The 12,653-nt window shown below is 55.8% G+C and overlaps 6 protein-coding genes across 6 annotated transcripts; 3 read left to right on the top strand and 3 right to left on the bottom strand.

Moving 5' to 3' along the window:
* Positions 1–1,567: 1,567 nt before the first annotated feature.
* BAUCODRAFT_554026 (uncharacterized protein) lies at positions 1,568–2,217 on the bottom strand. Its single transcript, XM_007680208.1, has 3 exons — positions 1,865–2,217; positions 1,707–1,767; positions 1,568–1,656 (listed from the first exon to the last, which is right to left on the bottom strand). The coding sequence occupies exons 1-3, from the start codon at positions 2,020–2,022 to the stop codon at positions 1,594–1,596; spliced, it is 282 nt and encodes a 93-aa protein (XP_007678398.1). The 5' UTR covers positions 2,023–2,217; the 3' UTR covers positions 1,568–1,593.
* Positions 2,218–2,601: 384 nt separating this feature from the next.
* BAUCODRAFT_140911 (uncharacterized protein) lies at positions 2,602–6,475 on the top strand (the record flags this gene model as incomplete). Its single annotated transcript, XM_007680207.1, has 2 exons — positions 2,602–2,619; positions 3,101–6,475. The coding sequence occupies 2 exons, from the start codon at positions 2,602–2,604 to the stop codon at positions 6,446–6,448; spliced, it is 3,366 nt and encodes a 1,121-aa protein (XP_007678397.1). The 3' UTR covers positions 6,449–6,475.
* Positions 6,476–6,689: 214 nt separating this feature from the next.
* BAUCODRAFT_35841 (uncharacterized protein) lies at positions 6,690–9,208 on the top strand. Its single transcript, XM_007679865.1, has 3 exons — positions 6,690–6,923; positions 6,991–8,612; positions 8,667–9,208. Exons 2-3 carry the CDS (start codon positions 7,140–7,142, stop codon positions 8,922–8,924), a joined length of 1,731 nt encoding a protein of 576 aa, XP_007678055.1. The 5' UTR covers positions 6,690–6,923; positions 6,991–7,139; the 3' UTR covers positions 8,925–9,208.
* A 261-nt stretch (positions 9,209–9,469) lies between these two features.
* BAUCODRAFT_74092 (uncharacterized protein) lies at positions 9,470–9,767 on the bottom strand (the record flags this gene model as incomplete). The annotated part of the gene is made up of 2 exons (XM_007680034.1): positions 9,470–9,588; positions 9,632–9,767. Coding segments are annotated over 2 exons (255 nt in total), but the record flags the coding sequence as incomplete, so codon positions are not given.
* A 989-nt stretch (positions 9,768–10,756) lies between these two features.
* On the bottom strand, positions 10,757–11,339 carry BAUCODRAFT_149738 (uncharacterized protein; the record flags this gene model as incomplete). The annotated part of the gene is made up of 2 exons (XM_007680206.1): positions 10,757–10,813; positions 10,869–11,339. The coding sequence occupies 2 exons, from the start codon at positions 11,337–11,339 to the stop codon at positions 10,757–10,759; spliced, it is 528 nt and encodes a 175-aa protein (XP_007678396.1).
* A 172-nt stretch (positions 11,340–11,511) lies between these two features.
* On the top strand, positions 11,512–12,209 carry BAUCODRAFT_553848 (uncharacterized protein). The gene has a single exon (XM_007680205.1). It carries the CDS (start codon positions 11,684–11,686, stop codon positions 12,119–12,121), a length of 438 nt encoding a protein of 145 aa, XP_007678395.1. The 5' UTR covers positions 11,512–11,683; the 3' UTR covers positions 12,122–12,209.
* Positions 12,210–12,653: the final 444 nt, after the last annotated feature.

Here is a 12,653-nt window from a genome sequence, read left to right as displayed (position 1 = left end):
GCGAACAGCCTTTAGGCTCCCGCGCGCCGCATCGGGAGCAATGAAGTTTCGTTCCTGTCGTTGGCGTAGGCCTCGGGCTCGGCTAACGGTCCGGCCGAATTGAGCAGGTTGCGACACGGGCAGTGAAGCTGACTCAGTCACTGAGCAAGATCCGCTGTCGGTCGTGATATGAGGTGTGGTATGGGGTGAATTGGCTCCGGTAGGTAGCGACAGATGAAGAGTGAAGGTGAGGTCGGATTGGAGCAATGAACGCAGAGCGGGACCCAAAAGCCTCGCCTTCGCTCGTGTGCGGCAGATTTTCTGGGATTACCCACTTTGCGCGCTAAACGGCTAGCAAGGCTAATGCTAATGCTAATAACCCTCCGAACCGTTGGAACAATATTCGCGCTCTCCAATGCGATGGGTGGAGCAGGCGAGAGGGCATGGAATTCTCTGCTTGCGCAAGGGAACAATGGTCGCTGCAGAGAAAGCGGGAAGAGTGTGGGAGGGCTGACATTAGCCTCTAGCGCGGTACCAATCCGGCAGGAGGGTGGACAAGGGCCCCCACGAATTACGTTCTGTTCGGTCGGAGTTTGTGCGAGGATGGCAATGTGAAGTCGCTCCCTCATCAGCGATGCAGCAGCGCTACGGTCGCAACGCTGGGTAAGAGCGGGCGAGCTGCGCCATCACGACTTTCCGGCCGCGGGCCATGGCGTCTTCTCTATGCCCTGCCGACGTCGACCCGGGCGAATAACGCGACCCGTGGCGTCAAAGTTCCCCGGTCTCGTCAGCTTTTGCGGGCAAGTGCGAACGGCATGTCAACTGCTTGCGTGCGCATCGGCGTGGAGTAAGGGCGTCAATGCTGAGATGCTGCATACAACAAAGCAAGCTCCGCGCCCACCATCCTGGCACCGGACATTGCACACGCTGCAAAAGCGCATCATGGTGCCTGCAGCTTTGACATCCTTGCCGTAGGTGACCCGGCGATGTGGATGTGGTGGAGCTCGTTCACGTGATGGAGCCTATCGCGCTTTCTCACCACCTGAGCGGATGATAATGTCGCTCAGGGTCAAGGGGACGGACAGCAAGGTGGTCACGCCTTGGGGCCGTCCGATGCCATGGCACAGGTGTCTCTCTGCCTTTGAAAGTACTGGTTGGCAGCATCATACGCGCTACTGAGGCTAGCCGCGCCAGCCGCTCGCCGATCGTCGGAAGCATCGAGCAGTCCGTCGCGCAGCTGTAAGTCATGTTGCCTTCTGGTGGTGAGACATGGTGAGAAGAAGGCGCAAGTCATCTTCCATTGGACTTCATTACAGCAGCGTGAATGCCGCCAGTCTCACTGTACCGAAGATACTGTATTGGTACAACCCTCTCCCGCTCGGCCGTGCTTGTCTCGAAGCACAACATTTTCGCAGATGCGCAGAATGTTGGGCGATGTGGCCATGTTCAGCAGCTCGGGCCTCTTCGAGTGACTCCCAGGATGTACCTGAGCAGCCACCCCTAGTTACGTCCAAATTGCAAAGTGTGGGGAAGCAGTTCGCGCAAGATATACACCTCCCATAACGCCGCTGCTATAAACATCGAACAGGCAAGCTAAGACCGCCTTGTACGGCTTTACATCATGGTGCAGCAGCCGCCCTGGGGTTGTGGCGCATATGGGTCATCGCGCTTGTCAACCTGCACGGTGGTTAGTTGATGGAGTAGTTGCAAATAACCGCGAAACATACAGTGCCCCATCGACTTGGTACCATGAAGTCCTTTGGCTCTTTATCTGTAAACGCGATCAAGCTGTGAAATACTGGGTCAGCAATGTTCCTTCACGAACACTGAAACCGAGGCATGGAGCCACTACAGCGTTACGAGTGGTTGCTCGGGAGTGACCTACTCCGCAGCAGCCTCCGAGACTGGTATCCTTCTCCGGTTCAGGTCTTCTTGCAGTCGTTGATTGAGCTCAGTAAGCCGCCTAAGCTTAAGCTCTGCCATCGACTGTTTCTTGCTCTTGCCGTTATCGTTCATGCGGACTTCATAAGGTGCGGCCATCATGCTTCTTCCTGTGCTTGCAGTTGTCGTGGACACCCTGCGAGGTTCTGGCGAAGGTGCAAGAGTAATATGTATACGGGGGGTCTCGGGTCGTTGCGTAGTCACGTTGAAGAATGCCGACGAGTAATCAATCGAAAACGCGATCGCTTAGATGCGCTGGCGCTGGCACAGAAGGTTGGTGTTCTCGTGTGAAAGACAGATGATGTGTGATATGCGCTGCCGTGTTCGCGTGGGACGGTGGGCTTCATTTCGAATTAGTACTTCGCGCATGGTCAAGCGAGCTGAAATGGACTGTCATGGGTGGAGTGTGGTTCGTGCGACATGCCTTTGCGAATCTTGGCCCCGCGCCTCAGATCATGTACAGGAGCAAAGTATGATAAGGCCTTCTACAAACGGAGCTGAGGACTGGTCGTTATGCTGTTGTAAGGAGCAGCCGTGCGGAGCGTCTCCACGTGAAGAAGGCGTCGGTGGCGGCGTCAGGGGCGGATCGAGAGCTCTTCACCACGCTGTTGGCACGAGATGTGGATCACTGTACGTTGGACAGGATCGCGGGTGTGGGAGATGGAGTGTGAAACATTGACTATGGGCGCGCTGCCTCCAGTGGATCGACCTCGTCTCGCCCCATCTCCCATCTACGGCTAGTTCCGTCGCCGTTGGGCAGCGTCTTGGCGACATTCACTTTCGCAAGACGGCACATCCCGTCTTTCACGAATGCCGCTCACTCTACGGACACAGTGACTGATGACGGTAACTGAGGCCTCCTGCGACGTTAGAGTACTCTGACGGGTTACAGTTTACATTACTATATATGTGGATAAGTCGTTGCGCTCTCATGTGTGCTGAACGGTGACTCAGAAACACGACTGTGACTGAAGTCGCGACCGCCAAGCTCGCCCGCACACAATATCTGCCGAGCTCCGACGCTGCAGAAACAGCCTGCTAGCATCATCAGCTTCACTTCCTCAACGCTGGCGAGTGTATCAATACGCGACTACTGCCATCGCCATATCTTGCTCGCTTGATCGCCACGTCAACGCTCGTTCAGAGGAGGCTGCCCATCATGCCTCCTCCACACATGCAGATACGTCCAGAAAACGTGCATAAACGGGCTCAGGAACTCATCGGAGTCGGCCAGCAGCAGGCTGCCCTCTCCCTTCTTCACGAACATGTGACCTCCAAGAGGACCCGGAACAGCACCATCGCGGCCTTGGAGCCGGTGATGCTGCTGTTTGTAGAGCTTTGTGTGGATCTCAAGAAAGGAAAGTCTGCCAAGGATGGCTTGTACAACTACAAGAACACAAGCCAGAACACAAATGTCGCCACCATCGAACTTGTCTTCAGGAGGTTCATCGAGCTTGCGGAGCAGAAAGTGAAGGAGGCTCAGAAGAAAGCGGATGAGGTGTCCGGCAAGGATGAATCAAAGGAAGGCGGTGATGTCGATGCGTCACTGGCCAATGTTGGAGACTTGGAGGCCATGGAAACGCCCGAGTCTATTCTGCTTTCTACCGTGTCCGGCGAGCAGTCAAAGGACAGGACTGATCGCGCGATTGTTACGCCATGGCTCAAGTTCTTGTGGGAGGCGTACCGGACCGTTCTCGATGTCTTCAAAAACAATGCTCGCTTAGAGGTCATGTATCAGACCACGGCTCATCAAGCTTTCGACTTCTGCAAGCGGTACACGCGTAAGACGGAGTTCAGGCGACTTTGTGAGCTTCTTCGTAACCACTTGCAGAACGCTGCCAAGTACTCGCAACAGGTACATGCCATCAACCTCAGCGACCCAGAGACTCTGCAGCGCCACCTGGACACTCGCTTCGAGCAGCTCAATGTGGCTGTTGAGCTTGAGCTGTGGCAAGAGGCGTTCAAGAGTGTCGAAGATATTCACACTTTGCTCAGCTTGTCGAAAAGGCAACCAAAGAACTCGATGATGGCGACGTACTTTGAGCGTCTAACGCGGATCTTCCTGGTCAGCGAGAACTACTTGTTCCATGCGGCAGCTTGGAGTCGCTACTACAATTTGCTCAACATGTCTGCACGTGCTGTGGCGGCTGGTGCACCCAAGAAGGACAACCCGAGCAACGTTGCGGATGCGGACCTGTCCAAGGCAGCTACATTTGTCCTGCTCTCCGCACTGTCGATCCCGGTTATAAGCACGTCACGCTCTCGCGGCGCGCTTATCGACGTGGACACTGCCCGCAACACCAAGAATGCACGCCTTACCCACCTACTCGGGATGAACGTCGCGCCAAGTCGTGCAAGCTTGTTCAAAGACGTCCTCAACAGGGACATTCTGCACCGTGCGCGTCCTGAGATCCGCGATTTATACAATATCCTGGAAACCGACTTCCATCCCAAGTCGATCTGCGAGAAGGTGTCTCCTGTGCTATCTCAGATTGGCGCCGACGAGGAGCTGCAGAAGTACATTGTGCCCCTCCAGCAGGTCATCTTGACACGTCTTTTCCAGCAGTTGTCCCAGGTCTACACCGACGTCAAGTTGGAAGACGTGTTAGCCCTTGCGCAGTTTCCGGACCCATTCCAGGTCACCGCTGCAACTATCGAGAAGTTCATCATGAACGGCTGCAAAAAAGGCGATTTGTCTATCCGTATCGATCATTCGACCGGCATCCTCACTTTTGACTCTGACGTCTTCTCTTCGTCCAAGGCGGTCCACTCTGGATCCGCAGCTGGTTCGGCCGAAACTGAAGTCGGCTCGGTGCAGCGCTTGCAGAGCACTCCATCGGAGATTGTTCGGTCCCAGCTGTCCCGCTTGTCCAAGGCCTTGTATCTGGCCGTACAGTACGTGGACCCATCCTTCAACGAGGACCGCTACAAGGCCAAGCTCGCAGCTCTGAAGCGGGCGGAAGCTGGTGCAGAACAGGAGCACCAGGACTTACTAGCACGACGTGAGGTCATCCAGAAGAAGAAGGAGTCAGCTGCCACGGCCCAAGCTGCTCGTCTGCGTGAAGAAGAGCAGCGCAAGAAGGTTCGGCAGCAGGAATTGCTAGCTGCCGAGAGCGAGCGTTTGGCTCAGGAAGCCAAGGACCGCGATGAGCGCAGGGTTCAAGCCGAGCGGAAGCGTGTACAGCGTGAAGAGACAGAGAAACAGCTCAATGAGTTGAAGAAGGGCGTCAAGGGCGTTGATGTGTCCAACATCGATATCGATGACTTGGACACCAACCGCATTCGGATGCTGAAACTGCAGGCTTTGGAGCGCGAGAAGAACGAGCTCAATGATAAGCTTCGAGTCACTGGCAAGCGTATCGACCATCTGGAGCGCGCCTACCGTCGCGAGGAGATCAAGCATTTGGCGGAAGACTACGCTGCGCAGAGGGACCAGGACCTCAAAGCGTACGAGCTGAGCAAAGAAGAAACGCTACGGGAAGCGGAGCAGAAGCACAAAGAAGATGTTTCGCTTAAGCACCGCCTTAGTAGGCTCGTCACGCCGTATGAAAAGTTTAAACGGGACATCACTGAACAGCGCCATGCCGAGTTCGAGAAGCGGAACAGAGAAGCCCAGAAGGAGCTCAACAGGAAGATGGATCAGCGTAGGCAGGAGATCCGCGCGCAGAAGGCCGCGGAGAAGCGTCGTCTCGAAGAAGAGGAGCGCCAGCGGCGCGAGGAAGAAGAAAGACAGGCTAGAGAGGAGGAAGAGGCGGAGCGTGCTGCGGAGGAGAAGCGGCGCAAGGATGCTGAGGCAAAGGCCGAGGCTGAGCAACGCAGGGCCGAGCGTGCCGAAGCAGCAAGGAAGCAGATGGAGCGCGAGGAGGAGGCGGAGAGGAGACGGTTGGAGCGGAAGCAGGGTGGCGCTGCTGCTGCTGCTCCGTCCAGAGGCTTCGATCGTGCGTCAGAGCGAGAGAAGCCGTCATTCGACAGTGCCCGGAGGGCTGCACCAACCGAGGAGCAGCCCACCGAAGCTCGTGGTGGCCCACCGAGACTGGCACTCGCAGGCAACAAGCCAAGCTGGCGTGAGCGCGAGGCTATGAAAGCTCGTGGCGAGTTGCCACCGGACGTTTCTAGTCCACCGGCTGCACCACCGGTTGATGAACGCGTGACGACGGAAGAGACAGCCTTGCCGAAGAAGACGGGCTACGTTCCACCCCACCTCCGCGGCAAAGCGCCAGCTGCTGACGCGACGCCGCCACCGCCGGCTGAGGCCGCGAGAGATACATCTGATAGATGGGCTCCGAGGTCACGACAGGGTGCGGATGGGGAAGGCGAGAAGAGCGAGAGGTGGGCTCCACGGCCGAGGCAGGGTGCAGATGGGGAGGGTGAGAAGACCGAGAGATGGGCTCCGAGGCCGAGGCAGGGTGCGGATGCGGAGAGCAAGAGTCCTGCTCCTCCGGCCAGCAGCGGTGGTGCCTACCGTCCGCCGGGCGGCCGGACTGGCGGTGCCAGTGGTGGAGCGTACCGACCTCCAGGGGCAAGGTAAGGGGGCAAGGGAAGGTTATGGGGTGTTTGGGTGGTTATGCTCTCTCGCTGGTGAAGAACATGCGAGCGTGTGATGATTGGCTTCGCATTGCTCGCAGAGCGCGGCAACGTGGTCTACTGTATCTAGCGCTTCCTAACGCACACGCTCTTCGCTCTCTTCACTTGCCATTTCCTTCCACACATCGCTTCGCGGTGACCACGTGCTCGACTTCTCTCTCGAGGCCGCAGAATCCCAGCCGCGGAGGCGGAAACAGCCGACGGCTTTGGCTTTTCGACCGTGCTCTTCGAGGTTTTGACAAGCTCCGCAAACCTCCTCCGCGGCGCACACGAGCGACACTCTTCACACAGCAAACACTTGTCTCCAACGTGCATTATCGAGGGCAGTCCTGCATCCACGTTGAGCGATCAACATACACGTCTTCCGGTCAGAACGTCGAAACTTCTCCAACTAACATCAACCCACATCGACTGTAAAGGTTCGCGATACCTTGGTGGCATTGGATATCCATACGCGCAGCAAGTGTACTGACTTAACTCCGCTAGTCCCCGCTCGATTGACTGTAGTCGAGAAGCACTCGCTGTAAACCGGTGCTCCTCGAGTCATTACTGTCTCCACCGCCTCAGAACCCACGGGTATAAGTGCGTTTTTATCGAACATTGCCATTGAGAAGATGGCGAGCGACGTGTCAGCGATGCCTACGGTCAACGGGTACGGCAACCATGGCGGGTACTCGGGTGGCGATCAACAGAGCATGAGTGCGTTCAACGGTACTGGCTCAGCATCATCGATGTACGAGCAGCCACGTGCCGAGCACGCATCGAGCGCTTCGAGCCAACCGGAGATACCCAAGGACGAGGTTGGATGGTATTTCGTTGAGCAGTACTACACCACCCTTAGCCGGAGTCCGGAGAAGCTGTATCTCTTCTACAACAAGCGGTCACAGTTCGTATCCGGACAGGAGACCGACAAGGTGCCTGTGTGTGTCGGTCAACGCGCCATCAACGATCGAATACGGGAGCTTGACTACCATGACTGCAAGGTTCGCGTCACGAACGTTGACTCGCAAGCTTCCGATCAGAATATCGTCATTCAAGTCATTGGCGAGATCTCGAATAAGTCACAGCCCCACAAGAAGTTCACGCAGACCTTCGTACTCGCCACTCAGACCAACGGCTACTTCGTCCTCAACGACATCTTCCGGTACCTGGTCGAAGAAGATGAGGAGCCGGAGCAAGAATCGGAGGCGGCGCAGGAGACAGTAGCTCCACAGGAAGCACATGTTCAGGAGCTGGAGCAGGTACAGCAGGTGCCAGCTGCAGAGAGCGGATATCAGGAGCCCCCGGGAACCGCCGAGGAGGTCGAGCCCAAGACTCTGTCAAGCTCTATGGATCCGAAGGCGGTCGAGCATGATGCCCGAGCGGTCGATCAGCAGCTTGAGGAGAAGGTGTTAAAGAATGAGGAGCCGCCGGCTGCGATAACGAACGGCGACCAAACGGGAGAGGATGATCATGTCGAGGAGGCTGAGCAAGCTGCGCCGGAAGTCGAGGATACGGCAGAGCAGTCGGCCATCGATGAGCCAGAGCAGCAGGTAACAAGTAACGAACAGCTCGAGTCTGAGAAGCCGCAGGACCCCGTACCGTCACCAGCACCTGCGCCAGCCCAGCAAGCAACTCCGACAGAACAGCCCGCTGCCCCGTCTAAACCTGCCGCACCGAAGACGTGGGCTAGCTTGGCTGCCTCTGCTGCTCGCGTTGCCACCCCAGCCGCCTCGTCGGCGCCGTCTGCTCCAGCTCAGCCACGTGCTAACCCAGCCCCAAGACCGTCGCAACCGCAGCAGCAATCACAAACGCAGCCGCAGCCGCAGCCGCAGCCGCAGGCTCAAGCACCAGCGCCCACTACGCCATCCGCGCCGACTGCACCTGCCGTACAGCGCGAGGAGCAGTCTGGCGGACAGCAGGATGAATGGACTGCCGTCGGCGGTGGCCACAATCGTCATCATTCGCAGTCTCGGCAGAACAACGTACCCCAGCACCAGCCGCAGGACCAAGGAGAGAAAAACCGCGGCTACATTAAGAACGTTCACGAGGGCATCAACTTCAATGATCTCGAAGCACATCTAAAGCAGTTCGGAGAGCTTACCTACTTCGACATTGCGCGGCAGAAGGTCAGACCCCACCAAACCAACCCCGGATTTTCTTCCGTGCTGACATGGAAACAGAATTGCGCGTTTGTCGACTTCAAGACCCCGGATGGCTACCAGGCAGCCGTCGCCGCCAACCCTCATCAGCTCGGCAACGACAAGCTATTCGTAGAAGAGCGCCGCATGCGGCCAGGATCGACGCCGTACATTCCCAACCGTGGCCCATACAGTCACAACCGCGGTCGTGGCGACTTCCGGGGTGGCCGTGGTGGCTTCCCTCCTAGAGGTCGTGGCGCGCCACGGGGTGCTCGAGGCGGTACGCCGCAGGCTGCATAGCGAAAAGCAATTGCTCTCGCGCTAACATCTGTGAATGGCTTAATGGGAGCCATACCAGCGAAAGACGGAGAGAAAAAGCGGGAAGGGGAACGGTGTGCGGTGTGAAAAGTAAGCCTTGCTATCTTCTAGCGCTTGCATAGCCTGGCCTTTGTGCGATACCATTGAGCTGCGTATGGTGGGTAATCTTGCAGCTGTTCACATTGTATGTTAAGCGCGCCGCTGTGGAAAGCGTTCGATTCTGGACAGTAGCATGTAGTGTAAAAACTGTGTACCTCATCTCGCATTCGTTGTGTTCTTCGCCCAGACTGAAGAGCTTCCGCATAGCGGCTTAGGCTATAGTGTTATGCGCCAAAGATTAGCACCGAGACACAGCTGGCCAATTGTGGCACGTACTTCAGTCAGGGTCTGGCAGCTGCGGACATCGGCAATGGCTCCTCTTCGCTTCTCAACCTCATATGCTTCGTAACCAGCTATTTCTCACAATATGTGCCCCAGCTCACCTCACCTCACGCTCGCTTCCTGCTCTTATGAACAGACAAACAGCCTTATTGTAGAAGGTTGGGGTTGATACATTGCGTGTTCTTCATGATCGTGTACAAGATGTGAACGTCTTCCTGCTGAAGCATGACGCGATTCGCATGGGTTGCAAGGAGGTTCGCATCTACTCGACGGTCAGCTTATGCAACCTTGGTTCCCAGTACACCTACTAGCGAGAAAGGTAGTGAGGAACTCTTCCGCAAAGCCCTGAAGTGCCTCAACAGCTAAGCCTTGAAAGCGAACCTCGGCGTTGAAATCTCGCACTATCTCCTGGACCAGACGCTGAAACGGGACCCTGGATATCACTGAGCATGTTAGCAGTCAATCACAAAGGTAGACAGTCAAACACACCACTTACCGCTTGGCCTGTAGCTCCTCCGCTTCGGCATCCGCCCCACCCTCTTCCACGCCTTTGTCGCCAACACTCCCTTCCTCAGTGGCTTTCCTGCTGTGCCGGCCGATCTGGCCTCCCTCGCTGCCTGGCCATCTTATTGCTGATTTCTGCTTGCTTATGACCATTACCCTGGGCAGCCTCGGTACGCTTCTTGGCCGTCTCACCTCTGCCACGTCCGGTTCTGGGGCCTTGCGGAACCTCTGCGAACGGTGTTCGATTGAAGCAGCCTTGCTTGTTGCTGCCACGTAGGGTGTCTGAGACAAAAGAGAACTGGGAGATGTGGAGAGTGGTGAAGATGTGGAGGGTGATGGATCGATGGTGAGCGGAACTGCTAAACGAACCGAGTGAGCTCGAAGTGAGATTTTTATCATACCTTCCGCATCGACCGCCTCAGCTCATATCTTCTATTTTCTGCACTTCTATGCAATGTAAACCACCCACTGCGGTCGATAGTAGCGAGGTAGCTACAAGTCTTAAGGCAGCGAATAGTGCGACATTGTTGTTCAGAGCTAGGCGGACTGCAACATGCTGGATCGTCTGAGGCTCGAAACCATTGACTGCGAAAAGTCTGCTTTCGCCGCCGAAGGGTTAGCTGCTGCGTGCCAGTGCCAATTTGATCGGGCCAACCGGTCAAAAAGTCACGATATGCGGAAGTGCCTACTTACAACACCACCGCTGTGATGACGTACCCTCGCAAGCCAATGGTTCCGTATCAGTTGGACAGCTTGCAACTTGGATCGGAAACCCAAGACCCACGTGTTGCTCCTTGCACTTGGCTGGAGCAAGTCAGCTTGCGCGTAAAACAAGTGATTTTTTCATTGAGGCTCTAATTGCTTGAACGCTACCACTTCTCCTCGTTTTTGCAGGACAGGGAAAGTGAATGAGCTAACACAAAACATGGTCATGCAGACAGGTTGGCTGGTGGAAAGACCACAGTGAGGACGCAGTCTTGCGTGGCCTATAGGTCGTCAGTGGCTGCGATACAAGGTAAATAGTGTTCAGACTGAACATACATTCTTCAGATTCTCCTCATTCAACTGTATACCAGCCGTAATGTCGCTCTTGAGGCTATCCAGCGCGGTGACATCGACAGCATAAACACCCGTGAGGTCCTCGGCAAGCGCTTGCTCCGTCTGCTGCGCAGCCTCGTACTTGGCCAGACCGGCGATGGCAGCATTCCCAGTAGGCGCGATCTCCTGGTTAAACAGCCTGATGTTCATTCCTGCTTGGATGTCCGAAAGTAATTCACCTTTGGCAATGTAGAAGGCAGTCTGGTTGACGGATGAGGCACTCTCGATGTTGATCAGGTTGACCGTGCCATTGAACTCGGAATACTGGCCCTGGATGTTCAGGTGAATGCCAGCAGCGAGCGCAACAACAGCCTGACTACACTGCTGGTGCCCTTGGTAGTTTGGTCCTGGCCACTGAGGTGCGGCGAGCGTGAGACTAGAAAGAAGGAACGCGGGCAGCAAGGCAGAGAACATCTTCGTATGCAATCAATGGATAGACGACCACGAATGCAGAGCCTTTGTGAGAAAACGAACGCGATGTATTATACTGTCCAATTGGGGCCGGAGTGAAGCTCTCCACGTCATCTAAGCAGCCCATGGCCTGATCGACTCGACGAAGGCTTGAAGGAGTGGATTTGGAATGTAGAACAAGGTAATAAGCATCCTGGGGTCAGGGTAGCGTGGCTTCAAGCAAAAGCTTGACAGCCTGTCTCGGGATGCGGAGGCGGAGGTGAAGATCAGCACCCCATTGCAGCTTCCGTCTCATACGCGAGCGACTTAGCTTATACATGCCTCCTTTTTGACGCTGTAGATGCGACATGCATGAATCAGCAAAAGTCTCACTGCGCGTGTTAGCGGTGTATGCGGGTGCCGAAGTGTTGTCCACTCTGGGTCTGAGCGTTGGAAAGCCGACTTCGTTGGCTGTCAATCCTCAGCACGCAGTCATACCCCGCCAGCCGCACATTACTATGGTCTTAGCATCCATCGTTGTCGTCAATCAACCACCAGGGGCAATCGGCATGGCTAAGCACCGCTTAGTGCTGTCAATGGGGAAAGCCCGTGTGCGAAGAAACTTACATGCACGGCTTGAGTTCACGAAAGCGGATACACCCAGACCTGCCCTTTGGCATGCTATATCTGGTTGTAAGTCGCGAAAGGATCGTCTCGCGTCCCAGAAGCAAGCTCTCCAAAGCACCCGTTGCGTCCTTGTGAGGTTTCATGATAGCAGCATCAACAACGACGGTGCAGTAGGATGATTGGGCTCGGTACCCGTCAATCGCTGGGTCTAAATGTAGCTGCCATCGTGGCCACGGGCGGCATCGATTCCTTCACAGGGCAGCTACTTCAATTTGGCCCTATCTCAGGAGTCCCCGTGCTCTTATGAGTTTTCAACCGCCAATTGACGTCTTCGAATGCTGGGAACCATAGTCGTTAGCTACAAGCTGCTTCAGTTCGTACAGGAGCAGCCAAACTTCTGGCTGGCTTGCACCGTGTCATCGTTCCGGAATGAGGTACAGCAGTCTTGACATAGTATCGGCTGATGAACTTTTCCCGGTCTAATGTCGGCGATGCTGGAGCTTGGCGCGTCTGCGATGCAGACCCCTCGTCCTTTGCCCCACCAATAGCGCGAATGGCGTAATTACTTGCCTTCATTATTTTTCAGTGAATGCCATTTTGTGATTACAAAACAGGCCTCTGGTCACACTTAAGACTCCGCTGATCAGTTGTGAGCTTCCTGCACTTGGAATTGCAAGATTGACACCGACTGCGCATCTACCACCAAACCCG

Source organism: Baudoinia panamericana, assembly GCF_000338955.1.
Source record: "Baudoinia panamericana UAMH 10762 unplaced genomic scaffold BAUCOscaffold_9, whole genome shotgun sequence".
In the NCBI taxonomy this organism is placed as follows: domain Eukaryota; kingdom Fungi; phylum Ascomycota; class Dothideomycetes; order Mycosphaerellales; family Teratosphaeriaceae; genus Baudoinia; species Baudoinia panamericana.
Note: the sequence above shows the minus strand (reverse complement) of the source record. Positions and strands in the feature narration are given on the sequence as shown.